This window comes from Lolium rigidum, chromosome 6, assembly GCF_022539505.1.
Source record: "Lolium rigidum isolate FL_2022 chromosome 6, APGP_CSIRO_Lrig_0.1, whole genome shotgun sequence".
In the NCBI taxonomy this organism is placed as follows: Eukaryota; Viridiplantae; Streptophyta; class Magnoliopsida; order Poales; family Poaceae; genus Lolium; species Lolium rigidum.
The window spans coordinates 287,929,993-287,955,855 of NC_061513.1; the positions used below are offsets into that span (position 1 = coordinate 287,929,993).

Sequence of the window (25,863 nt, forward strand, 5' to 3'; positions counted from 1 at the left end):
ACAATCTTTCTGCAGGTGTCCTGACTGTCTTTTCCCATTGCTATCGAGGAAAAAATGCATCTGGCACGGTCCGTTCAGCATTTCTTCGGGAGACATAAAAGGTCGTGGAAACCTTGGCCCACTATTTTGCCTGTTACGGGAGTCGTCCCTATTATCGCCTCGCTGCTCATTGCTTCTCTGATAATCATCTCTGTTGCTTGCTCCTGCATTTGACCGAAATCCTGCCGAAATTTGCCCTGGGGCGTCGTAATTCGATACTGTCGAGGAAATCGTCGCCTCGTCGATAATTTCGACTACGGTCCTCCTCGGCGACTGTGTCGTTTATTGTGGACAGCGTCTTCTCCGTCTGCCCATCTATTTGCTATCTCCATCAACGCGGATACTTGTTTTTGGATTGGTCCTTCCCAAGTCCTCGACAAAATCTCCGCGCTCGATTCTGCGACAAACGCATCTATTGCTCTCTCGTCGGATATATTTTCTGCCGAGTTTTTTATGATGTTCCACCTTTGGATGTATTTTCTCATTGACTCATCCGGCTTTTGTCGACACGCCCTCAACTCTTCCAACGATGCGAGGCTTCTTGCATGTGGATCTAAAGTTCTTGACGAAAACGTCCTCGAAACTTTCCCGAGCTGTCGATAGATCCTGGCGGAAGTTTTTTGATCCAAGATCGAGCGGCTCCACTTAAGTGCACCTGAATACTTTGCATCGCTGTTGCTCTAGTTCCTCCAGTTAGCTTCACCGTCTCGAGGTAATCAATTAACCGGTCCTCCGGGTCTTGCAAGCCGTCGAACTTTTTGAAGTGATCGGGTAACTTGAATCTCGAGGGGACTCGAGTTTTTCGGACTCTTCTCGTGAAGCACGGTAGACCACACATATCCTCGTCATTAAGCTCCGGGGACTGCCGATGATCTCTTCTGCTTTGCCTTGCTCTATCGACCCTCGCTTGTGCTCCTATGTCTCTTGCTCCACTTGGTCCTTCCGGAGCTGCCGCCGTTATTGCTGCAGGTCGTGGACTATTTTGCCTTGCTGCTCCTTCGGGAGGCGTTGCTACGAACGTCTGTCCCCATAGCTCCAACTCCCGCCAATGCCATGTTGTATAGTGTTTCCCTTGGATCTCCGGGGGCGGCTTGGATGCGAGGATGTAAGCTTGTGTCGCCATATATCCAGCTTCGGTGTCTTAGGGATAATATTTCCTCTTGTATCTATCGTCATAAAGGACATGTCGAGGTTTTGAACCAAGTACTCTCTTTCTGCTTCGGGTATGTGTTGTAGCCTTGATCTTCCTCTGTTCCGAGCCTCCCTGTGGCTATCACCCGAAATTCTAGATTGTCCACTTAGATCTGCCCTTCTCCTGCTGGATGCAGAAGCTGCCTCCTTTCTCCTCTTTAGCTCAGCTGTCTGTTTTTCTATTTCTCGGGCAGTTCGTGCGAGCATATATTGATAAGCTTGCAGTTCTTGAGCTGTAGCTGTTGTCGTCATTGGTTCTGAACCATCTATGGCTTTTGCCGCTCTATCCCGGGCTGCTCGTGGAAGTTGAACTCGACGCGTGGTGTGGGCCCGACGTATTTAGTGCCCATACCTCTCCTTAGATCTGAGGGATCGACAAAAGGATTTCCCAATTGATCGAAAGCCTCCGATGTTTCCTCTTGATCTTCGATAGCATAAATCTGATGATATTTTGTACTCAGATCTATGTTGGGTTCGGTGACACCATTGTTGAGATTGATGAAGACCTTGCCCCTGTGAGAGATTTGTCGATGAAGTTGTAGCTGTCGACATCGCTTGAGCCATCGCTTATATATGAGTCCGCGGATGACCCGGACGATGCGTTGTCGAAGATTTTGGCGAGTTTCTCTCTCGCTCCGGTGCCGACGTAGCGTGTTGCCGAAGTTTCTTCTTCGACTCGGTTGATGATGCATAGCTTGAAAATTCGAGAATCGACCGCCGACGATCCCGACGAAATCGGAATTTCGACACGATACGATCCTTCTTTCTTGACGCGAAAGTGGAACCTTCCGAACGTCATCTCCAAGGGCTCCGCCAGATACGCATATGCATCCAAACGGGAGGGTGGGTGAGGAACAAAATCAACGGGACCGATAGCGATCCGTTTACCTCGATCCATAGTGTTGCTCCCGGTTGACGATGTCGAAGATCTTGAACGTGCCATCGAGATCGGATCCTTACGCCTCTAATTCCCACGAGACGGCGCCAATTGACAAGGGATTAACTTGTCAATGCCTATGGATTATAGGCTAGGGTTTAGTTAGAAGTAGAGGGCAAGTAGATCTCGAAGGTTTCAGTCGAAAAGTACTCGACGAATATGAAAACTAGGGTTTGCAGACAATGATTCGATGATCTTCTCGTCCCTCGACCCCCCTTTATATAGGTGGAGCCGAGGGATTCGTGCTATACAAGGATTACATAGTCCGGGACGGTTTCTAACTCATCCCGCCAGATTACAAATAACACTTCCTATTACAACTCTATCTTTTCCTTAAATACATCTTGGGCTCTCGAGTCCTCTTATTCTTCGGGTAGTGGGCCTTCAATAAACCCCGGGTACTATATTAGGCAGGCCCATTTGGGATGCCTATGTCACCTATCTCCGATAGAACATAAGGTCTCCGATAGCGCATATTTACTTGATGCACATGTATGTGTTCTGAGATGGTATCACTTATGTTTTGGTTATCTTTGATTTAGTCTTGGAAATTCAATGGAATTGCGTACGAAGAGATGTGATTTATCATAGCTCTATTGGTGACTTAAGCAATTGATTTTGATATGTATGATCTGGTTGTTGACTGTCAGCGACCAAGGCAATAGTGTTTTCAACTGCAACCTTCATGTTCTCTTGGCGCATCTTCAGTCCAAGATCTTTTGGTGGATTGAAGTCCTTGGCAAGGGCAAGGAAAGTCTTAGGCTCCTCTTTCTTCGGGAAGAAGTAGGGGAACAACTTCGACAATCCTGCGTCAGCATTCACCACGCCTTCGCGAATTTCTTGGCCGTGAAACTCCAGATAAGACAGTGCGTCAAGCAGAGGATCATTGGTGGGATTCTCAAGGTCAAAATCTTGGCTTGTTTGACCTGCCATAGAAATTATATGTTAGTTGACAGCAAGAAAAAATAAAAGCAAGCAAGTCTTACGAAAAATATAAGGGATCAACAAAGCTACCGAGGAAGCGACGATTTTGTGTGTTCAAGCGCTTGAGGATTCCCTTTCACGAGCGGTTTGTGCCGCTTTATGCTTATCCAGAGCAGCTTCAGCATCTTCAAGTTTCTTTTGCAGTTCTTCGACACTAGCAGCTTTTGCTTTGGCCTCATCAGCCTCCACTTTTGCTTGGCTAGCATCAAGTTCGGCTTTCTGGCGAGCCGTTTCACTTTGCTCCAATTTCTGAGCAGGAGTGTCGGCAAGCCTGTTGGCCTCTGCAAGTTTCTCTGCCAAAATAGAAAAGAACAATCAAAATTGCGACAAAAATAGGAGCAAGAGGATCGGAAACAATGATAGCAAAAAAGTTGTTACCTTCAGTTCTGCTGGCATATTCACGGTACCCAATGAATTGGGACCCAATGCGAACAAGCTCTTTGATCATGGGCTGTCAAAAAGAATAGAGAAAGAAAATATCGGTATGAGAAAAAAAAACAATGAAGGCACAAAAAGAAGTAAACAGAGGAAATATAGATACTAGCAGGAAAGTCAAAAACTTACATCATCCAAGAGCGCCTGAGAAGAGCTACCCAATTGAGGGGCAGGCTCGATGATCGTTTCAACCCTTGTCCTTTTTGGTGAAGGAGCAAGGGGGCTTGAAGGAGGAGTGGTGGTGACGACGTTTTGTTGAGGAGGCGAGGATTCTTCTCCTTCAACTAGCGTCTCCAACAGAAGTAAAGTATGTGACGCGCTCGTCCGAGGAGCTACGTCACGAGTTGGTACTTCTTCCTCATCATCACTGTGATTAAAGATCGACAGCATAAAAAGCAAGATGAGACAAAAAACTTCGACTACAGAAATAAGGGGAAATCAAGGTGACTTACGAGCCGACGAGGGATGCGAGATATGGATCATAAGTTGCCTTCGATGTGAAGGATCAACTTCTTCGGCTTTGGAAGTGCCGGAATCTTCGACGTTACTCCTCTTCCTTTTCCCCTTTGGAGAAACAGCGGGAGGAGGAGATTGGGCCGACGCAGTGCCTTCGGAAGATCCCGCAGATTTTCGAGAATCCACGGGTTCATTCACAAAAGACGGAGCTTCTTGATTGTCATCAGTGACAATGGCCCTTTCTTCGACTTCTCCACCTTCAGGAAGAGGAGGAAGCGAGACAAGGTTTGGATGATTCTGTGCAAAATAAAACAGGGAGAGATGTCAAGAAAGAAGTTACAAAAAGATAGCAAAACAACAACAAGACAATAGACAAAGATTACCTTGGGAAGTGGATTGGCGGCGCTAAACGGCGTCACACGGCAAGAAGAAGGGACAGCATCTCTTTTGCTGAGAGATGAAATTTTTCGGACAAGTTTTTCTAAATCCTTGACCTCGAAATTCACCGACAGTCGATCTACGTCTTCGTCGCCAGCATATTTCCAGAGAGGATATTTGCGAGCTTGAAGTGGCTGTACTCTAGTACTAAGAAAGTATGCAGTGATTTGGATACCCGATAATTCTTGGCCGCGAGTATTTTGCAACTCGTGGATACGAGTCATCAAGGTTTCTGTCGACGCCCTCTCTTCTTCGGTGGCCTCCGCGTCCCAGGAACGGCGGCGAAAGGTTTTCGGCGCCATCAAAAGGAGGAATGTTATCCTCCGCACATCCATGGTTCTCCTCCTGAATGTATAACCACTTCTTGCGCCATCCTTGAACTGAGTCAGGAAGCTTGACGTCGAAGTAGTCAACAGTGGGCCGAACAGAAATTACAACGCCGCCTATATTATAGGCGAGATTGGGCGAGCCATTACGGCGGCAAAAGAAAATGCGCTTCCATAGCGCCCAGTTAGGCTGGACGCCAAGGAAGGCCTCGCAAAGAGTGATGAAAATGGAGATGTGAAGAATGGAGTTTGGCGTGAGGTGGTGGAGTTGCAGACCGTAGACAAAAAGCAATCCACGAAGAAAAGGATGAATGGGGGCGGACAGACCGCGGATGAGGTGATCGACAAAACATACCCGGTACCCCATTGGAGGGGTTGGGTAGCTCTCCTCACCGGGAAGCACGGCGCCTTGGATTTCTTGCTGATCCCCGGCTTCTTCGAGCATGTTGATGTCTTGAGTGGAAATTTTTGATCTTTCCCACTCCGCCGCCCCAAGATCCGCGGCGGCCATGGAGGATTCTGGCGTGCTGTGCCTTGTCAATCGACGCGGTGGCATCAACAATGGCGCAGGGTTTGCAGCTTGGAGGCGAGGAGTTTAAGAGGTTGTGGATCGCAGGAGGAAATTCGCAGATGAGAGAAGGAGGATGGCGTGAGCGGAAGTGTTCAAGGAGGAAGAAGACGATCTTATATAGGGGTGCGGTGAAACGACGAACCGTTGGATAAGGAAAATGTGTGACAGATGATAGCCACGTGGCAACAAGGGTAAAAAAGTAATTTAACGTTGAGGAAGTTACGGTGTGTGCGCCAGAAAAAGCGGAGGACGTGTGTCCCCCACTTGCACGACGTGTCAAGATAATGGATCAATTGGGCCCGCATGGCAGCGAGAAAAGACTTGTCGAATTTTTTTGACTAGCAATCGTGGCTATCGTCAGCAATAACGTCACCTTGGCAGAAGAAAACTTCGACTCAATAGCTGCATCCAAAGGCGACATGCAAAAGTATTGGAGAGCCTTTGATCAAATACAAGTTTTTGAACAAATGCTCGGGGGCTACTTTGGAAAAATGAAGAGATCAATAAAGACAAAATAGAAAGGGTGTGAGCCTATGATCAAATACGAATATTTGTTCATAGCCTCGGGGGCTACTCCCATCGGGAGCGCTGTTCGCGCACCCGAGAAATTATAAAACTTCGGGAGAGAAAGAAAATATAGCGGCATAGAGCGTGGAGCCTACAACCAAGCACAAGTCCTTGGCTGTAGCCTCGGGGGCTACTCCCATCGGGAACGCTGTTCGCGTGCCCGATGAAATTATAAAAAAGAAAGAAAGTCAGAATGAAAAGAAGAAACATAGAAAAGCAAAAGAGTATATTTCGAGTTATAAATAACTCTGCATATACTCCCATCGGGAGAGCAATATAAGTCATCTTTGACTCGATAAAATGTGCCATTCCATCAGCCGAATAAGCACTCGACAATATATTCTCAGAACGCCGAAGTTGCGATCAATTTCTGAATGCCGCAAAACTTTGCGAAGGTAAGACCCCAGATCTATTCACGTGAGGCGTGGCGCCGTCTCGACGTCGGTTTGCTACTTTTATCCGTATCAACGGATACGAAGAAAAATCCTAACGGACGCGTTAGGTACCCGATAAATATGGCCGGGACTCGACAGAATGGTAAGACCTTAAGCGGCACCTGTCGAAGTTTACACCGGTATCCCGAAATCATGTCCAGGGACGTGATTTTGAAGTAGGTTTTTGCGGATTGCCACTAGAGCAGTTAACTAGTACCTGATCCGTCAGATGAACTAGCCCCAACTACCATTATCCCTGTACAATATAGAAGTTTATATGAAGAAATATAGAAAGGTTTAAGTTGTCGAGTAAAAATAAACAGTGGAGATTTTCCCTGACTCTACGATTCAAGCAAAATCTCGGGGGCTACTGACATGGGCATCCCTAATGGGCCTGCCGAAGATAGTACCCGGGGTTTATTGAAGGCCCACTACTCGAAGAATAAGAAGATTCGGAAGCCCAAGATATTATTAAGGAAAGCTAGAGTTGTAATAGAAAGTCTTATTTGTAATCTTACGGGATGAGTTTGAAACCTTCCCGGACTTTGTTACTTGTACAGCCACGAATCCCTCGGCTCCGCCTCATATATAAGGGGAGTCGAGGGACGCAGAGATCATCGAATCATTGTTTACAAACCCTAGTTTTCATAATCGTCGAGTACTTTTCGGCTGAAACCTTCGAGATCTACTTGCCCTCTACTTCCAACTAAAACCCTAGCCTACAATCCATAGGCATTGACAAGTTAATACCTTGTCAGTAGCTGACTGGACACAGAAATGGACCAGTAAGGTCCGCGTGGACACATTTAGCCGGAAATCTCTATGGCCTTAACCTCGGGTTTCTTGACCTCAACCTTAGGCACAGTGACAGTGAGCACGCCGTTCTCCAGCCCGGCCTTCACATCCTCCACCTTGGCGTTCTCCGGCAGTTGGAAGCGCCTGACAAACTTGCCGCTGCTGCGCTCCACACAGTGCCACTTTTCTTTTTTGTCCTCCTTCTCCTTGCTACGCTCGCCGCTGACAACGAGCACGTTGCGGTCTTCCACCTCAACCTTGACCTTCTCCTTCTTCACGCCGGGAAGGTCCGCCTTGAAGATGTGCGCCTCCGGCGTCTCCTTCCAGTCCACGCGAGCGTTCGCAAAGCCGGCTGTTTCGGAATCCCAAGATGCTGGAACGATGGAGCAGAAGCCGTCGAATGGGTCGACCCAGAGGTCGGCGAAGGGGCAGCGCCTAACCATCGACATCGTTGGCTGCAGTTTCAGCCTTCGCGGATAAAATGATGGCGAGTGTCTGACTTGAATTTGTTGCTATGCTGTGTGTGAATTTGTGATCTTCTCTCTTGGTTTCAGCTCTTTTTATAGACTTGGGAAGGATGCATGGCGCGATCGGGAGTTCGTGAATCGTGAAGCACCTCGATATCTCTCGTTTTTCCACAGGACCAGTTCATTCCAGACACAGAGGACAAGGTCCACTCACCGACAGCAGGCTGGAGAGTGCTCTAGAACGCAGTAGGCCCTTCCTTCCTGGGCTGAAAATAGAAACAAAGAGAAGCAACGCTGAGCTGGAAAGGAAAACAGAACCAAACCCTCGTCGACTCGAGAGAACTCGCGATGCTTCACGACCGGCACCCCACGACATTATAAGTACCCCGTCGCCTCCCCATCAATTCCAATCCATCTCAACTCAAGCTAGTGCAAATCACATTTAGCAAGAGCGTCCAACATCTTTTTGACCCCTTCATTTTCCCCTCTAAAAAACCTAAGCAACACACCAACCATGTCTATCGTGAGAAGGAGCAGTGTGTTCGACCCCTTCGCCGACCTCTGGGCTGACCCCTTCGAAGCCTTCCGCTCCATCGTCCCTGCGATGTCGGATTCCGACACCACCGCCTTCGCGAATGCTCGCATGGACTGGAAGGAGACCCCTGAGGCACACATGTTCAAGGCGGATCTTCCTGGCGTGAAGAAGGAGGAGGTCAAGGTGGAGGTGGAGGATGGTAACGTGCTCGTTGTCAGCGGCGAGCGCACCAAAGAGAAGGAGGACAAGAACGAGAAGTGGCACCGCGTCGAACGCAGCAGTGGCAAGTTCGTCAGGCGCTTCCGCCTCCCGGAGAACACCAAGGTGGAGGAGATGAAAGCCGGGCTGGAGAACGGCGTGCTCACCGTCACCGTGCCCAAGGTTGAGGTCAAGAAGCCCGAGGTGAAGGCCATCGAGATCTCTGGTTGAGCGATAAGGACCAGCTTGGTCGGTGTGAGTGCGAGTACACCCATTTGCCGCTTCTCATGTTAATTCCCTTTTTTCGCATCGGTGTTCAGTTCTGTGTAGTTGTGTACCAAACTCTTGTGTATCTTTCAGTTCTATATACTCGTGTGCCTGCTCCAGTTTGCTGAAAAATAAATAAAAACAAATTGTTTGGTCTTAATACTTTGCAAACTCTGACATTGTGCAAGAAATATTTTTGAGGCGTGAGCGTGGCATCGATTCCCAAATCTAGCAAGATCATACCTTTGGAGAAAAATAATGTTATGAGATCTGGTTACAAAATTAACTACCTGGACCAGTTTTTTCGTTTGGCACTTGATGTTGTTTTTTCACATCTAAACTGTGTGGAAGTACGGTGGCTGTCGAGTGTGCGGGGGCAGTATATAGCTCTCCATCTCGTAGGCGGAGGCGTGTTGAACAGTGGTGGTGGCGGACATGGTGGATCGGTAGGGTTGTTTGACTTGGACAATATCATCGCTCTGATGTTGATGCCCCCGAAAAGAACGCGACCTAGTGCTTAGATTTTTGCAACGACAGATTCACATAATGATTATTGCACTTGAAATTGCAAATGATACTTTTTCAGTTGCAAGCCAGGGTAAGGTTGCAACTATAGAAAAGAACCGACAGATTTGCTTCGACATCTGGGCTAATACTGAGATGTAACTTGAATTGCAACTGATACTTGATGATCTCATTGTACAAAGAACTAAATTAGTTCGAGTAGACTGAAAATTAGTAGTATTCGTAATCTAATGGTCAGTCGGACAAAAGAAAGGTAAACAAACAAAGCAACAAGCTGTAGAGTGAATATTCCGTAACTACTTACGCTGGCACCAATATCGATTTTTACATTTTCGTATTTTAAAAAAAAATGTAATAAATCATGGGCATGGGTTGTGTTGTATCTTGTACATGTACAAAATTTCGTACCAAAATATAACCATAGAACTGTGGAGAAAAGAAAAGACCAAAGTGAAAAGTATTCCAACCCTATTCACACATCATTTGTCTTTCTTTGTAGGCCACATATTATTATATATTTGAATGAAACTTTGCCGATCCATATTATACAACATATTATACGCTCCTGATTTATTTTACATTTTTCAAAATTTAAAAATGTGACATTCGTAATAGGGTTCAGGGTTTAGGGTTATCCATATGTGGGCCTCGGCAGATAGCTCGACAAACTGCGAAGTTTTTTGGCCTCCGTCAGCTGGAGAATCGTATGATCAAGCTTTGTTGAAATTTAATCAACACTTGGCGATCATACTTAATTCGAATATTAGCCGGCCGCTGTCGGCTACCATAGGAAATGTCGCCGAGCACTGAGCATTAATTGTATTGATAATTAACCAAGTTCCGCCAGTACACACATGAGTATAATGACTACATAAGGAACATAACAGGAAGTCTTGGATAACATCGATCGGCCATGGTGCTACCGACGCACATGCTTCTCTGCATCCTCGCCGTGATGGCGATCCCGGGCATCACCGGCAGCTACTACACCCTGTGCCCCACGGACGAGCTGGACATCAGCACCCCCGTGTTCCGCGCCAACCTCATGGCGATCCTCGACGCCATCCCCGCCGCGGCCGCGCCGACCGGCTTCGCCGCCCTGCGATTCGGCCTCGAGCCCACGCCCGCCTTCGTGCGCGGCTTCTGCTTCGCCGACCGTCCATCGCCGCAGCAGTGCCTCGGGTGCCTGCAGTCCACCGTGGCCGAGATGAAGGCCAAGAACTGCACCTACAGCTGGAGCGCCGGCATCTGGGGCGACGACTGCCTCCTGTCCTACTCCAACACCAACACCTCCTCGTCGTTCGACGAAAAGTTCCGGCGGTTGAACTTCACCGTAAACGACGGAGGCGTCGCGTACCCCAAATTCTTCGGCCTCGACGAGCTCGGCAACCTGGCGCAGTCCCTTGTGCCGTCCAACGACGCGACCACGAGCGCCGGAGCCGCTGCGAACACGACTACTGCTCGGGGGAGCACAGTGCTAGCTCGGGCGCACTGCCCGAGGGACAGGGCGAGTGACTGCTCCCAGTGCGTCAGGGACTCGGCGCAATACCTGGAAGGGTGCCCGATAATGAACGGAGATTTTGAGTGCTACTACCTCGATGGTACCCAAGCCGGTGTGGCCGCGGTGCTCGGCTTCAACTGCTACCTACGGCAGCGACGACCCTACGGGCGCCACGCCACCTAGCCTGGCAAAGTCTACATGGGTGGTTAAACGCGTCGGCGGGGTGCGCCTGATTCCATGGGTGGGTTTGCAGCGTATGTGTGGCGGCCGAATTAATACCGCGGCGGGGCCCACCAAGAAGCTGAACTCGATCAGTCCCGCGTATTTCTTTTCTCTCTCGCGTGCTGCCCCGACGTACTAGTCTTTTCTTTTTCTTTTTCTTTCTTTCTCTGTCGCGCGCGCGGAGAAGCAAATAGACTCCGGCCAGGATACGATCGAGGTGTTCAATACCTGCCAATTACTTATATTTACAGGATTTCAGTCGCAAACCTAGCTCGCTCCATCGCGTCTGGTTTCGTTTCGGGCCGGATACAGGAGGAGGCACTACGGATCAATGCTTCAGCTCGCCTCTGATTCAACAGATTATGTATGGCCCACCTCATCTACACTACGTTCAAGCTGCTGACCACGATTTCCCACCTTAAGTTGTACACAAGCCTCACGAAAATCTGTGATTCCAAAACATATTACATGACATCAATATACAAGATCTATATATGTAGACACATTCTAACCGTAGATACATCTATTTCAGTGGCAACAAATATGGATCCGACGGAGTACAAAAAGTTAACAAGACATAGTAAAGCTAGTAACAAAAATCCTCTTATTAATCAGCGAGAGTGTCAACAAAACGTGCCGCTACCTCTTCTCTTCTTAGTGCAACCACATCAGACCAAAGCTCTGAATAACAATAAGATAGCATTTCATCCAATGTAAGGCAAAGCATCCGATGCGCAAACACGCGCGGCATCACACATACAATGTGCGCCAAACAACCTTCTAGCACGAAATTATCACCACACCACACGAATTAGTACAAACTTGACTGGATGTCCGCTTGCTTGCTCCACCAAGGCTGCGGCATGCATGCATACGTAGAGATGGGCGTTCCCTTTGGTCGGGTCTTCTTCCAGCTTCCGACACGTGATGATGATGATGATGCACAGGGCTATCGCAGCAGCGCTGCGACAGGTGTACCACCTGCTACCCGCCCAACGTGCATGTCCACTTACTGGTTATATCCTTGCAAAACAAGAACAAACCACATGATGGTGGTCAGCTCTAGATAACCAGATTTATTAAAGAAACAATTGTATTTCATTCACCTAAGTAACCGATGCAACTTTAATCAGCAATGGTGTCGAAAAATTTGCCATGACCTTGTTATTCTTTTGCACATCCAGACCACAATTCAGATAACAAAACAGTAAAAAATGTGGCACATGGCACGCCTCTTTGTGCATCCAAACTCGACTCACTAGTCCGACCAAACATGATAACTCAATCAGAGGCCTTAACTAAACACAAACTCCACACAACTGAACAGTGAATGTCATTGCTCTGTCAAAGCTGCTGTCATGTCCGATGGTTTCAAATGTTTTGGATGAAAAATTAGAGCTGAGACAAGCAGAAATTCTGGCCCAAACAGCTAGGACGAAATAGCAACTAAGGAATATATACCAACTAAAGACAACAACCAGGGAATACTGCAATTTTTGTCATGACCTACCCTCTTTTTTGGAAATTCAAACCTGCACAACAAATAGTATACTTCAACTCAGACAATACTAGTGCATACAGCACAACCCATGTGGCACACAAACATCATCAAGAATTTCTGCAGCCCCCAAAGAAACAGAACATCAAAGGATGTAGATGCACACCTGAACGCACCCTCGATGGCTGAAACAACATCAAAGGGGAACCAAAATAATCACCTGAGAGGCCACCACTTCCACGGTAGCGGCGTGTTGAACTCACCGCCGTCTCACGTCAGCGAAGGCAAAGGTGAAGCAGAGCTGCTCCCTTCGCCCAGCTCCAGCCACTCCAGACATCGCCTAGTCAAAAAAATATAGCACAAAGTTAATATTGTGCAAACAAGTACAGATCAATACTAGTGATGATTAAAAGAACAACAAATATGCATGAAAGTGACACATAGCAACCAAGGGCACAACATTTATAATTGAACTCCAGTTAAAAGACAACCCCCATGTGCATAGTTATGAACTAAATAGCACAGCTGTAGCAAAGGAAATTTATAGGAAATGCAAAACCAGAAAACAGGCCTCGCTGAATCATGGAAACCATGTGATTCAACTACACGACCAACAGCACATTCCAGTATCAGAAAAGCACCACGAATTCCTAAAAGTAGAAGCACCGCATATTCGTAAGCTAGAGAATGAATAAAATCAACAAAGAAAGAAGACCTATTATGCCACGAAATAACCATGTCGCTAACAATCGCCAAAAAATCCATCATTCAACGGAACCTGTAGCCCAATACATGCAAGGCAGTGTAATCCATTGAGAGCATCGTTCCGTTCTTACCACGCCACAAGAGAAACAGCGCCGCTGTCCCCTGGCGATGCCCGACTCGCCCTGCTTGACCCAGGTAGGTCGCACTCAATAGTCAACCGGCTTCCGCAGGGCTGCCGCAGCGCTGCGACAGGTGTACCACCTGCTACCCGCCCAACGTGCATGTCCACTTACTGGTTATATCCTCGCAAAACAAGAAAAAACCACATGATGGTGGTCAGCTCTACATCAGCAGATTTATTCAAGAAACAATATTATTTCGTTCACCTAAGTAACCGATGCAACTTTAATCAGCAATTGTGTTGAAAAATTTGCCATGACCTTGTTATTCTTTTGCACAGCCAGACCATAATTCAGATAACAGAACAGTAAGTGGCACATGACACGCCTATTTATGCATCCAAACTCGACTCACTAGTCCAACCAAACATGATAACTCGATCAGAGGCCTTAACTAAACACAAACTCCACACAATTTAACAGTGAATGTCCAGCCAAAGTAAGATGCACAGCATGGAAGTTCATGCAATCAGTCCTGGTATAAGAAAATGACAGTTCAAATCAGAATCAAACCATAGCAGCGCCACTCCATAGCGTCTAGTACAAAGAAAATAACAGTTTGATATGCAAGCATCATCCTCGCCTCCTACAGCCACTGCTACTTCCTCGCGCTGCTGATGCCCCTTGCAACCACAGCTGCCATCGCTTTCCCGCTGCTGCTGTCATGTCCGATGGTTTCAAATATTTTGGATGAAAATTAGAGCTGGGCCAAGCTGAAATTCTGGCCCAAACCACTAGGACGAAATAGCAACTAAGGAATATATACCAACTAAAGACAACAGCTAGGGAGCATGGTTTTAAAGGCGTCGCCTTAGGGACGCCTAAGCGTCCAAGCGCTCCCCCTCCGCCTTAGAAAAACACCCGCCTTAGGCGCCTAGGCGTCCAAAGCGTCCGCCTAGGCGTCGCCTAAGCGTCAGAGCGCCCCCCTTCGCCTTAGGACGCCTTGGCGCCTTTAAAACCATGCTAGGGAGTACTGAAATTTTTGTCATGACCTTCCCTCTTTTTTGGAAATTCAAACCTGCACAACAAATACTAGTATACTTCAACTCAGACAATACTAGTGCATACAGCACAACCCATGTGGCATACAAACATCATCGAGAATTTCTGCAGCCCCCAAAGAAACAGAACATCAACGAATGTAGATGCACACCTGAACGCACCCTCGATGGCTGAAGCAACATCAAAGGGGAACCAAAATAATCAGCTGAGAGGCCACCACTCGCCACGGTAGCGGCGTGTTGAACTCACTGCCATCTCACGTCGGCGAGGTGGAGGTGAAGCAAGCATCGCTCCCTTCGCCCAGGGTGTCGACAGGATCGCCTAGTCAAAAAATTATAGCACAAAGTTAATATTGTGCAAACAAGTACAGATCAATACTAGTGATGATTAAAAGAACAATAATATGCATGAAAGTGACACATAGCAACCAAGGACACAACATTTATAATTGAACTCCAGTTAAAAGAAAACATGTGCATAGTTCTGAACTAAATAGCACAGATGGTATATGACTGTAGCAAAGGAAATTTATAGGAAATGCAAAACAGAAAGCAAGCCTCGCTGAATCATGGAAACCATGTGATTCAACTACATGACCAACAAGCACATTCCAAGTATCGGAAAAGCACCACGAATTCCTAAAAGTAGAAGCACCGCATATTCGTGAACTAGAGAATGAATAAAACCAACCAAGAAAGAAGACCTATTATGTCACGAAATAACCATATCGCTACAATCACAAAAAAATCCACCATTCAACGGAACCTGTAGCCCAATACATGGAAGGCAGTGTAATCCACTGAGAGCGTCGTTCCGTTCTTACCACGCCACAAGAGAAACAGAGCGCCGCTTGCCCCTGGCGATGCCCGACTTGCCCTGCTGGCCCCAGGTAGGTCGCACTCAATAGTCAACCGGCTTCAGCCCCCGAACCAGCAGCGCTGCTCCCTTGGCCCAGCTCCACAGACACCCCATCCTTGCTCCGTCAGCAGCGCAGTCTAGGTAGCAAAGCTCCCTGCACATGAAAATTTGAGTCAATGGAGGAATATGCGTGGAAAAGAAAAGCAATCAGAGTGTACTTAAATACGCCCTATAATTGCAATATATGCCAGCCAAACTTGAGCATCGGTGCCAGAACAAAACCCAGCGCTCAAGCTTCAGGTGCAAACATGTATGTATGCACGTGAGTGCAAGGCAGGAGGTGCAGAAATAGCCACCCAAAAATCTGAACATTTCAACAAAACTTCTCTACTGATCTGATAGTTTTTCAACACGGTGTCGACAGGGTCAGTTAGAGGCGAGCCAAAGGTCGCAAGGAAGAAGCAAAGACTGATAGAGGGCTGTACAAAAACAAAACATGCTTGTCCGAATAATCAGTATGAACTATCATACTCATCTGAACTCCATGCACTGCACAAGTTACTGAATGTATTTGCAGCCTAAAGAAAAAAAGACTGGGAATTCAGACAACTTTTTGTGCACGGGTGCTATATGATTATCCTTGTTTTTGCAGTATTCTAGTATGGCCATATTACACCAAAAGAATTAGTGTTCAATAATTGGCTAAACTTGAGCCTGACTAATGCATCCACGTCTAAACTAGTTTATTATAGTTTACAGTTTTACAGGTCCTAGCTATAAATCAATGGGGCTAAACCGTTCAAGGGAAGCAGCCAACGCATACAATCAATCAAATACATGCAGTAGACGGGACAGCAAGCACGACCTTCTTCGTGAGAACTGCTACGACACCGAGCTCCTTCCTCCTCCTGCTGCTCTGTAAAGAAGCAATTTTTCAGTCAAGAAAACTGAATCAGGGGGAAAAATGATTAAGATTAGGGTTTGGATACCATACCTTGACGGCGACGCCCTGGAGCAGGGCGCGGCGAGGCCACGGTCTGGTCGACGGCGGCGACGGAGCGCAGAACGGCGGCGCTGCGCCGCCACGTTCAGACGGCGTGCACCACCTCGCCGGCGTGAAAGCACCCGTCAGCCACGCGCGAGACGCGGGCAGCGGGTTCGACGGAGCGCTGCGCGCCATCCTACCAGCGCACAAGCGCGCCGGCGAACGAGCCGCCGCGACGCAGAGCGGCTCATGGGGGGCGCCGCCTCTGTCCTTGGCGAGTCCATGGCGGCGGCGGAGGCCGATCTTGTGCGTGGGGATCGGTAGCTGTTGGAGCGGACGGCGGAGCGGAGGTGGCCGGCGACGGGGAAGAGCGGCGGCGATCGTGTGGCGTCTGGTCGTGAATGGAATGGGGAAATGTTGGGTAGGATTGGGCGTGAGGCCTATTGGACTCAAATCGGCCCAGAAACAAAATTCGTTTATGTCTCGGCCCAAAAACCAAATTCGTTTGGCCAAATCCTGCGCGGGAATGTATTTGGCTAGCGCTCTTACCGACTATTGATTGAATCACACACATTGCATGCATGCGTGGCACGTTCTCTACACGTACATACATGCATGTGTACATCTCTCCCTTCCCTCTCTCTGATAAAAAAAAGTGTACATATCTCTTACCGATCTCGGCGAACTAGAGCAAAGAAGTTTTGATCTAAGCTTCAAGCGATTTATCGCCCAATGGAATCACCTTCTTGAGGTCCTTCTTGTCGTGTGAGGGTTTGAGCCACCTCTTGGTTTGCTTGAACCGGGGTGCGGCCATGGCGCTAGGTTCCCGGCATTTAGTGAAAATAATATTGGAGATCCCGGCTTAACATCAAGAAGCATAAAGCGAAAGATTAAAAGACTCCCAACGTCATAATCCTATTTCGCGGGTGAGGAGATGTCTTCCTCCTAGATTTTACTTGAAAGTGGTGATTTCATGCAACTTTACTCTTTCTCTATTTTATGATATAGGTCATAGCAACATGAAAAAACAATTAAAAAAAAGAGAACAACTTCTTACAAGCATTGGGTCGATGGCCTCGAACCGGTAGTTTTGCATTATAAATTCACAATCTTCCCTAGCTCGTCGTGCCACCTTCCCTCGCATCACTGCGCTGCCTCCACCTTCCATATAATTCACCGAGCTCCCCTCGCCTCGCCACTGCCCACCGCGCTCCCCTGGCTTGTCGTGCCACCTTCCCTCGCATCACCGCGCTTCCTCCACCTTCCATATAATTCACCGAGCTCCTGTCACCTCTCCACCGCCCACCGCGCTCCCCTGGCTTGTCGTGCCACCTTCCCTCGCATCACCGCGCTGCCTCCACCTTCCATATAATTCACCGAGCTCGCCTCGCCAGCGCCTACCGACTATTGATTGAATCACACACATTGCATGCATGCATAGCACGTTCTCTACAAGTACATACATACATGTGTACATCTCTCCCTTCCCTCTCTCTGATAAAAAAAAGTGTACATATCTCTTACCGATCTCGGCGAACTAGAGCAAAGAAGTTTTTATCTAAGCTTCAAGTGATTTATCGCCCAATGGAATCACCTTGTTGAGGTCCTTCTTGTCGTGTGAGGGTTTGAGCCACCTCTTGGTTTGCTTGAACCGGGGTGCGGCCATGGCCCACTGCGCTGCCACCACCTTACATAGAATTCACCGAGCTCTCCTCGCCTCACCACCACCCACCGTGCTCCCCTGGCTCGTCGTGCCACCTTCTCTCGCACCACCACACTGCATCCACCTTCCATCGCCTCACCGAGCTCCCCTCGCCTCTCCACCGCCCACCGCGCTTCCCTAGCTCATCGTGCCACCTTCCCTCGCATCACCGTGCTGCCTCCACCTTCCATATAATTCACCGAGCTCCCCTCGCCTCGCCACCGCCCACCGCGCTGAAGGAGATATGCCCTAGAGGCAATAATAAAGTGGTTATTATTTATATCTTTATGTTTATGATAAATGTTTATATATCATGCTAGAATTGTATTAACCGAAACATTAGTACATGTGTGATATGTAGACAACAAGAAGTCCCTAGTATGCCTCTTAAACTAGCTTGTTGATTAATGGATGATTAGTTTCATAATCATGAACATTGGATGTTATTAATAACAAGGTTATATCATTATATGAATGATGTAATGGACACACCCAATTAAGCGTAGCATAAGATCTCGTCATTAAGTTATTTGCTATAAGCTTTCGATACATAGTTACCTAGTCCTTATGACCATGAGATCATGTAAATCACTTATACCGGAAAGGTACTTTGATTACACCAAACACCACTGCGTAAATGGGTGGCTATAAAGGTGGGATTAAGTATCCGGAAAGTATGAGTTGAGGCATATGGATCAATAGTGGGATTTGTCCATCCCGATGACGGATAGATATACTCGGGCCCTCTCGGTGGAATGTCGTCTAATGTCTTGCAAGCATATGAATGAGTTCATAAGAGACCACATACCACGGTACGAGTAAAAGAGTACTTGTCAGGAGACGAGGTTGAACAAGGTATAGAGTGATACCGAAGATCAAACCTCGGACAAGTAAAATATCGCGAGACAAAGGGAATTGGTAATGTATGTGAATGGTTCATTCGATCACTAAAGTCATCGTTGAATATGTGGGAGCCATTATGGATCTCCGGATCCCGCTATTGGTTATTGGTCGGAGTGAGTACTCAACCATGTCCGCATAGTTCTCGAACCGTAGGGTGACACACTTAAAGTTGGATGTTGAAATGGTAGTTCTTGAATATGGAATGAAGTTGGAATATTTGTTCGGAGTCCCGGATGTGATCCCGGACATCACGAGGAGTCCCGGAATGGTCCGGAGAATAAGATTCATATATAGGATGTCATTTTATGTGAATAAAATGTCGCGGAAGGTTCTATGGAAGGTTCTAGAAGGTTCTAGAAAAGTCCGGAAGAAACCACCAAGGAAGGTGGAGTCCACAAGGGACTCCACCCCCATGGCCGGCCAACCCTAGTGGGGGAGGAGTCCCAAGTGGACTCCCCTTAGGGGCCGGCCACCCCCACATGGGAGGTGGGAATCCCACCTTTGGGTGGGAGTCCTAGTTGGGCTAGGATTGCCCCCTCCTATGGAAGGATTTGGTTCGGGTCTTATTCGAAGACTTGGACACCACCTCTTGGGGTTCCACCTATATAATGAGGGACAAGGGGAGGGGGCCGGCCACCTCAAACACCACCAAGGTGGCCGCACCCCTATAGTGGCCGGCGCCCCCTCTCCCCAAACCCTAGCCGCCTCGCTCCTCCACTTCCCGCACGCTTAGCGAAGCTCCGCCGGACTTCTCCACCACCACCGACACCACGCCGTCGTGCTGTCGGATTCAAGAGGAGCTACTACTTCCGCTGCCCGCCGGAACGGGGAGGTGGACGTCGTCTTCATCAACAACCGAACGTGTGACCGAGTACGGAGGTGCTGCCCGTTCGTGGCGCCGGAACCGATCGTGATCAAGATCTTCTACGCGCTTTTGCAAGCGGCAAGTGAACGTCTACCGCAGCAACAAGAGCCTCATCTTGTAGGCTTTGGAATCTCTTCAAGGGTGAGACTCGATACCCCCTCGTTGCTACCGTCTTCTAGATTGCATCTTGGCTTGGATTGCGTGTTCGCGGTAGGAAAATTTTTGTTTTCTATGCTACGTTATCCTACGGTGGTATCGAGCCGTGTCTATGCATAGATGGTTGCACGAGTAGAACACAATGGTTTGTGGGCGTTGATGCTCTTGTTATCTTTAGTTGAGTACTTTGCATCTTTATGGCATAGTGGGATGAAGCGGCTCGGACTAACTTTACATGACCGCGTTCATGAGACTTGTTCCTCGTTCGACATGCAACTTGTATTGCATAAGAGGCTTTGCGGGTGTCTCGTCTCTCCTACTATAGTAAAGATTCAATTTACTCTTCTATTGACAACATTAGTATCAACGTTGTGGTTCATGTTCGTAGGTAGATTAGATCTATATCGAAAAACCCTAAACCACGTAAAATATGCAAACCAAATTAGAGAGCGTCTAACTTGTTTTTGCGGGGTTTGGTGATGTGATATGGCCATAATGTGATGATGAATATGTATGAGATGATCATTATTGTATTGTGGCAACCGGCAGGAGCCTTATGGTTGTCTTTAAATTTCATGTTGAGTAGTATTTCAAAGTAGTTGTAATAGTTGCTACATGGAGGACAATCATGAAGACGGCGCCATTGACCTTGGTGCTTCGCCGACGATGATGGAGTTCATGCCCGAAGATGATGGAGATCATGTCCGTGCTTTGGAGATGAAGATCAAAGGCGCAAAGACAAAAGGGCCATATCATATCACATATGAACTCGCATGTGATGTTAATCCTTTTATGCATCTTATTTTGCTTAGATCGCGACGGTAGCATTATAAGATGATCCCTCACTAAAATCTCAAGATAATAAAGTGTTCATCCTTAGTAGCACCGTTATCAAGTCTTGTCGTTTCGAAGCATCTCGTGATGATCGGGTGTGATAGATTCAATAAGTACATACAAACGGGTGCAAGACAGTTTTGCACATGCGGATACTAAGGTGGCCTTGACGAGCCTAGCATGTACGGACATGGTCTCGGAACACATGATACCGAAAGGTAGAGCATGAATCATATGGTTGATATGATGAACACTTTGAGTGTTCGCCAATGAAATCACACCTTTTCTCGTGATGATCGGGTTTAGGTGCGGTGGATTTGGTTCGTGTGATCACTAAGACAATGCGAGGGATATTGTTTTGAGTGGGAGTTCATCTAGATTTTTAATTATGTAGAATTAAAATTTGAACTCAATTTGTCATAAACTTAGTCTAAACTATTGCAAATATATGTTGTAGAGATGGCGTCCCCAATCAATTTTAACCGAGTTCCTAGAGAAAGAAAAGCTTAAGAGCAACGGTAGCAACTTCACCGACCGGTTCCGTCATGTGAGGATCTTCCTCTCGGCGGAAATCTGCAATATGTGCTTGATGCACCGCTAGGTGACCCTCCTGCAGAAGCTGAAACCGATGAAGTAAAAGCTGTTTACGCGACTCGGAAAACTCGGTACTCTCAAGTTCGAGTGTGCCATCTTATGCGATCCGGAATCCGATCTTCAAAAACGTTTTGAGCACCACGATCCTCATGAGTTGATGAAAGAGTTGAAGACTATTTTTGAGACTCATGCGGCCGTGGAATGCTATGAAGCATCGAAACAATTTTTCAAGCTGTATGATGGAAGAAGGCAGCTCGTTAGTGAGCACATGCTCGCCATGACCGGGCATGCGAAGAAACTCGGTGACTTGGGAATAGTGATTCCTAATAGGCTGGGGATTAATCGTGTCCTTCAATCACCGCCACCAAGTTACAAGAACTTTGTGATGAACTACAATATGCAGAACATGAACAAGGAGTTACCTGAACTCTTTGGCATGCTAAAAGCTGCTGAGATTGAGATCAAGAAAGAGCACCAAGTGTTGATGGTCAACAAGAGCACCAGTTTCAAGAAACAAGGGCAAGTCTAAGGGAAAATTCAAGAAGGGTGGCAAGAAAGCTGCCACGCCTCCTGTGAAACCTAAGAACGGCCCTAAGCCTGATGCTGAGTGCTATTACTGCAAGGAGAAGGGACACTGGAAGCGTAATTGCTCCAAGTATCTGGCTGATCTGAAGAGCGGCCTTGTCAAGAAGAAGAAAGAAGGTATATATGATATACATGTTATAGATGTTCATTTCACTGGTTCTCGTTCTAGTACCCGGGTATTTGATACTGGTTCGGTTGCTCATATTTGTAACTCGAAACAGGAACTAAAGAATAAACGACAAGCTGCTGAAGGATGAAGTGACGATGCGCGTTGGAAACGGATCCAAGGTCAATGTGATCGCAGTCGGCACACTTCCTCTACATCTACCTTCGGGATTAGTTTTAAGCCTAAATAATTGTTATTATGTACCTGCGTTGAGCATGAACATTATATCCGGATCTTGTTTAATGCAAGACGGTTATTCATTCAAGTCCGAGAATAATGGTTGTTCTATTTTTATGAATAATATCTTTTATGGTCGAGCACCACAAAAGAATGGCTTATTTCGTTAGATCTCGATAGTAGTGATACGCATATACATAACATTGATGCTAAGCGAATTAAATTGAATGATAATTCTACTTATATGTGGCACTGTCGTCTTGGTCATATTGGAGTGAAACGCATGAAGAAACTCCATACTCGATGGATTACTAGAATCACTTGACTTTGAGTCACTTGATAGATGCGAAGCATGTCCGATGGGAAAAATGACTAAGACTCCATTTTCCGGTATGATGGAGCGAGCTACCGACTTATTGGAAATCATACATACCGATGTGTGCGGACCAATGAGCGTAGCATCGCGCGGTGGTTATCGTTATGTTCTAACCTTCACGAGATGATCCGAGTAGATATGGGTATATCTATTTCATGAAACATAAATCCGAAACTTTCGAGAAGTTTAAGGAATTCCAAAGTGAAGTAGAAAATCAACGTAACAAGAAGATTAAATTTCTACGATCTGATCGTGGAGGTGAATATCTGAGTTATGAGTTTGGCATGCATTTAAAGAAATGCGGAATACTTTCACAATTGACACCACCGGGAACACCACAACGAAACGGTGTGTCCGAACGTCGTAATCGAACTCTCTTAGATATGGTTCGTTCTATGATGTCTCTTACTGATTTGCCGTTATCTTTTTGGAGTTATGCATTAGAGACAGCCGCATTCACTTTAAATAGAGCACCATCAAAATCCGTAGAAACGACACCGTATGAATTATGGTTTAATAAGAAACCTAAGCTGTCGTTCTTGAAAGTTTGGGGTTGCGAAGCCTATGAAAAAAAGTTACAACCGGACAAGCTAGAACCCAAAGCGGAGAAATGCGTCTTCATAGGATACCCTAAGGAAACTATAGGGTACACTTTCTATCACAGATCCGAAGGCAAAATCTTTGTTGCTAAGAACGGAACCTTTCTTGAGAAAGAATTTCTCACTAAAGAAGTGACTTGGAAGAAAAGTAGAACTCGATGAGATTGATGAATCTATACTCGTTGATCGAGTAGCGCGATGCCGGAAGTTGTACCTGTACCGCCTACACCGGCAACGAGAGGAAGCAAATGATAATGATCATGAAACTTCGAACGAGGAAACTATCGAACCTCGCAGATCGACAAGGGAACGTACCACTCCCGATTGGTTTGATCCTTGTCTAAATGTCATGATTGTGGATAACAATGATGAGGACCCTGCGACGTATGAAGAAGCGATGATGAGCCCAGATTCCAACAAATGGCAAGAAGCCATGAAATCCGAAATGGGATCCATGTATGATAACAAAGTATGGACTTTGGTAGACTTACCCGAGAGCCGAAAGGCTGTCGAGAATAAATGGATCTTCAAGAGAAAAACAGATGCCGATGGTAATATTACTGTCTATAAAGCTCGACTTGTCGCAAAGGGTTTCCGACAAATTCAAGGAGTTGACTACGATGAGACTTTCTCACCGGTAGCGAAGCTAAAGTCTCGTGAGGATTTTGTTAGCAATAGCTGCATTTTTCGATTATGAGATTTGGCGGATGGATGTCAAAACGGCATTCCTTAATGGAGACATTGAGGAAGAGTTGTATATGGTACAACCCAAAGGTTTTGTCGATCCTAAAAATGCTGACAAAGTATGCAAACTTCAGCGTTCAATCTATGGACTGAAGCAAGCATCAAGAAGTTGGAACCGACGCTTTGATAAGGTGATCAAAGACTTCGGGTTTATACGAGTGTCATGGAGAGGCCTCGTATTTACAAGAAAGTGAGTGGGAGCTCCGTAGCATTCCCGATATTATATGTAGATGACATATTATTGATCGGGAATGATATAGAACTATTAAGCGGTGTTAAGGGTTATTTGAATAATAGTTTTTCAATGAAAGACCTTGGTGAAGCATCATATATATTAGGCATCAAGATTTATAGAGATAGATCAAGACGCCTAATAGGGCTATCACAGAGTACATATCTGGACAAGATTCTAAAGAAATTTAGAATGGACGAAAGTAAGAAAGGGTTCTTACCTATGTTACCGGGCAAGGTATTGAGTAAGACTCAAGGACCGGCTACGGCAGAAGAAAGAGAAAGGATGAATAATATCCCCTATGCCTCGGCGATAGGATCTATCATGTATGCCATGCTATGTACTAGACCGGATATAGCACATGCTCGTTAGTTTGACTAGCGGATATCAAAGTGATCCGGGAATGGAACACTGGACAGCGGTCAAGAATATCCTGAAGTACTTGAAAAGAACTAAGGATATGTTTCTTTGTTATGGAGGTGACCAAGAGCTCGTTGTAAACGGTTACACCGATGCAAGTTGGAACACCGATCCCGATGACTCTAAGTCACAATCCGGGTACGTGTTTATATTGAATGGTGCTGCGATAAGCTGGGCAAGCTCGAAGCGGTGCACGGTGGCGAAGTCTTCAACGGAATCGGAGTACATAGCGGCTTCAGAGGCTTCATCGAAGCGGTATGGATGAAGAGGTTCATTGTAGAGCTCGGTGTGGTTCCTAGTGCATTGGACCCATTAATCATTTACTCGTGATAACATGGGTGCCATCGCCAATGCACAAGAACCAAGGTCACACAAGAGGCTGAAGCATATCAAGCTGCGTTACCACTCGATTCGCGAGTACATCGAAGATGGAGAAGTAAAGATTTGCAAAGTACACACCGCTCCGACTGTAGCAGATCCGTTGACTAAAGCTCTCCCTAGGGCGAAGCATGACCAACCCCAGAATGCCATGGGTGTTAGGTATATTACTATGTAATCTAGATTATTGACTCTAGTGCAAGTGGGAGATCGAAGGAGATATGCCCTAGAGGCAATAATAAAGTGGTTATTATTTATATCTTTATGTTTATGATAAATGTTTATATATCATGCTAGAATTGTATTAACCGAAACATTAGTACATGTGTGATATGTAGACAACAAGAAGTCCCTAGTATGCCTCTTAAACTAGCTTGTTGATTAATGGATGATTAGTTTCATAATCATGAACATTGGATGTTATTAATAACAAGGTTATATCATTATATGAATGATGTAATGGACACACCCAATTAAGCGTAGCATAAGATCTCGTCATTAAGTTATTTGCTATAAGCTTTCGATACATAGTTACCTAGTCCTTATGACCATGAGATCATGTAAATCACTTATACCGGAAAGGTACTTTGATTACACCAAACACCACTGCGTAAATGGGTGGCTATAAAGGTGGGATTAAGTATCCGGAAAGTATGAGTTGAGGCATATGGATCAATAGTGGGATTTGTCCATCCCGATGACGGATAGATATACTCTGGGCCCTCTCGGTGGAATGTCGTCTAATGTCTTGCAAGCATATGAATGAGTTCATAAGAGACCACATACCACGGTACGAGTAAAAGAGTACTTGTCGAGAGACGAGGTTGAACAAGGTATAGAGTGATACCGAAGATCAAACCTCGGACAAGTAAAATATCGCGAGACAAAGGGAATTGGTAATGTATGTGAATGGTTCATTCGATCACTAAAGTCATCGTTGAATATGTGGGAGCCATTATGGATCTCCGGATCCCGCTATTGGTTATTGGTCGGAGTGAGTACTCAACCATGTCCGCA

General features: G+C 46.5%; 2 protein-coding genes and 1 long non-coding RNA gene across 3 annotated transcripts in view; 1 reads left to right on the plus strand and 2 right to left on the minus strand.

Annotated features, from left to right (window-relative positions):
* LOC124659598 overlaps positions 1-14,487 on the minus strand; it is a 37,592-nt gene extending 23,105 nt beyond the window's left edge. Inside the window, exons 1-2 of the long non-coding RNA XR_006989634.1 lie at positions 13,223-14,487; positions 12,607-12,726 (exon numbers count right to left, since the gene is read on the minus strand). This is a non-coding gene — a long non-coding RNA (uncharacterized LOC124659598). The remainder of the gene's footprint in view (positions 1-12,606; positions 12,727-13,222) is intronic.
* On the minus strand, positions 7,185-7,622 carry LOC124659595 (16.9 kDa class I heat shock protein 1-like). Its single transcript, XM_047197435.1, has one exon. It carries the CDS (start codon positions 7,620-7,622, stop codon positions 7,185-7,187), a length of 438 nt encoding a protein of 145 aa, XP_047053391.1.
* LOC124659596 (16.9 kDa class I heat shock protein 1-like) lies at positions 8,143-8,604 on the plus strand. Its single transcript, XM_047197436.1, has one exon. The coding sequence runs from the start codon at positions 8,155-8,157 to the stop codon at positions 8,602-8,604; it is 450 nt and encodes a 149-aa protein (XP_047053392.1). The 5' UTR covers positions 8,143-8,154.
* Positions 14,488-25,863: the final 11,376 nt, after the last annotated feature.

Bases quoted from the DNA above. Each gene is read 5' to 3' on its own strand.
- LOC124659595 (XM_047197435.1), bottom strand. From the start codon at position 7,622: ATGTCGATGGTTAGGCGCTGCCCCTTCGCCGACCTCTGGGTCGACCCA.
- LOC124659596 (XM_047197436.1), top strand. From the start codon at position 8,155: ATGTCTATCGTGAGAAGGAGCAGTGTGTTCGACCCCTTCGCCGACCTC.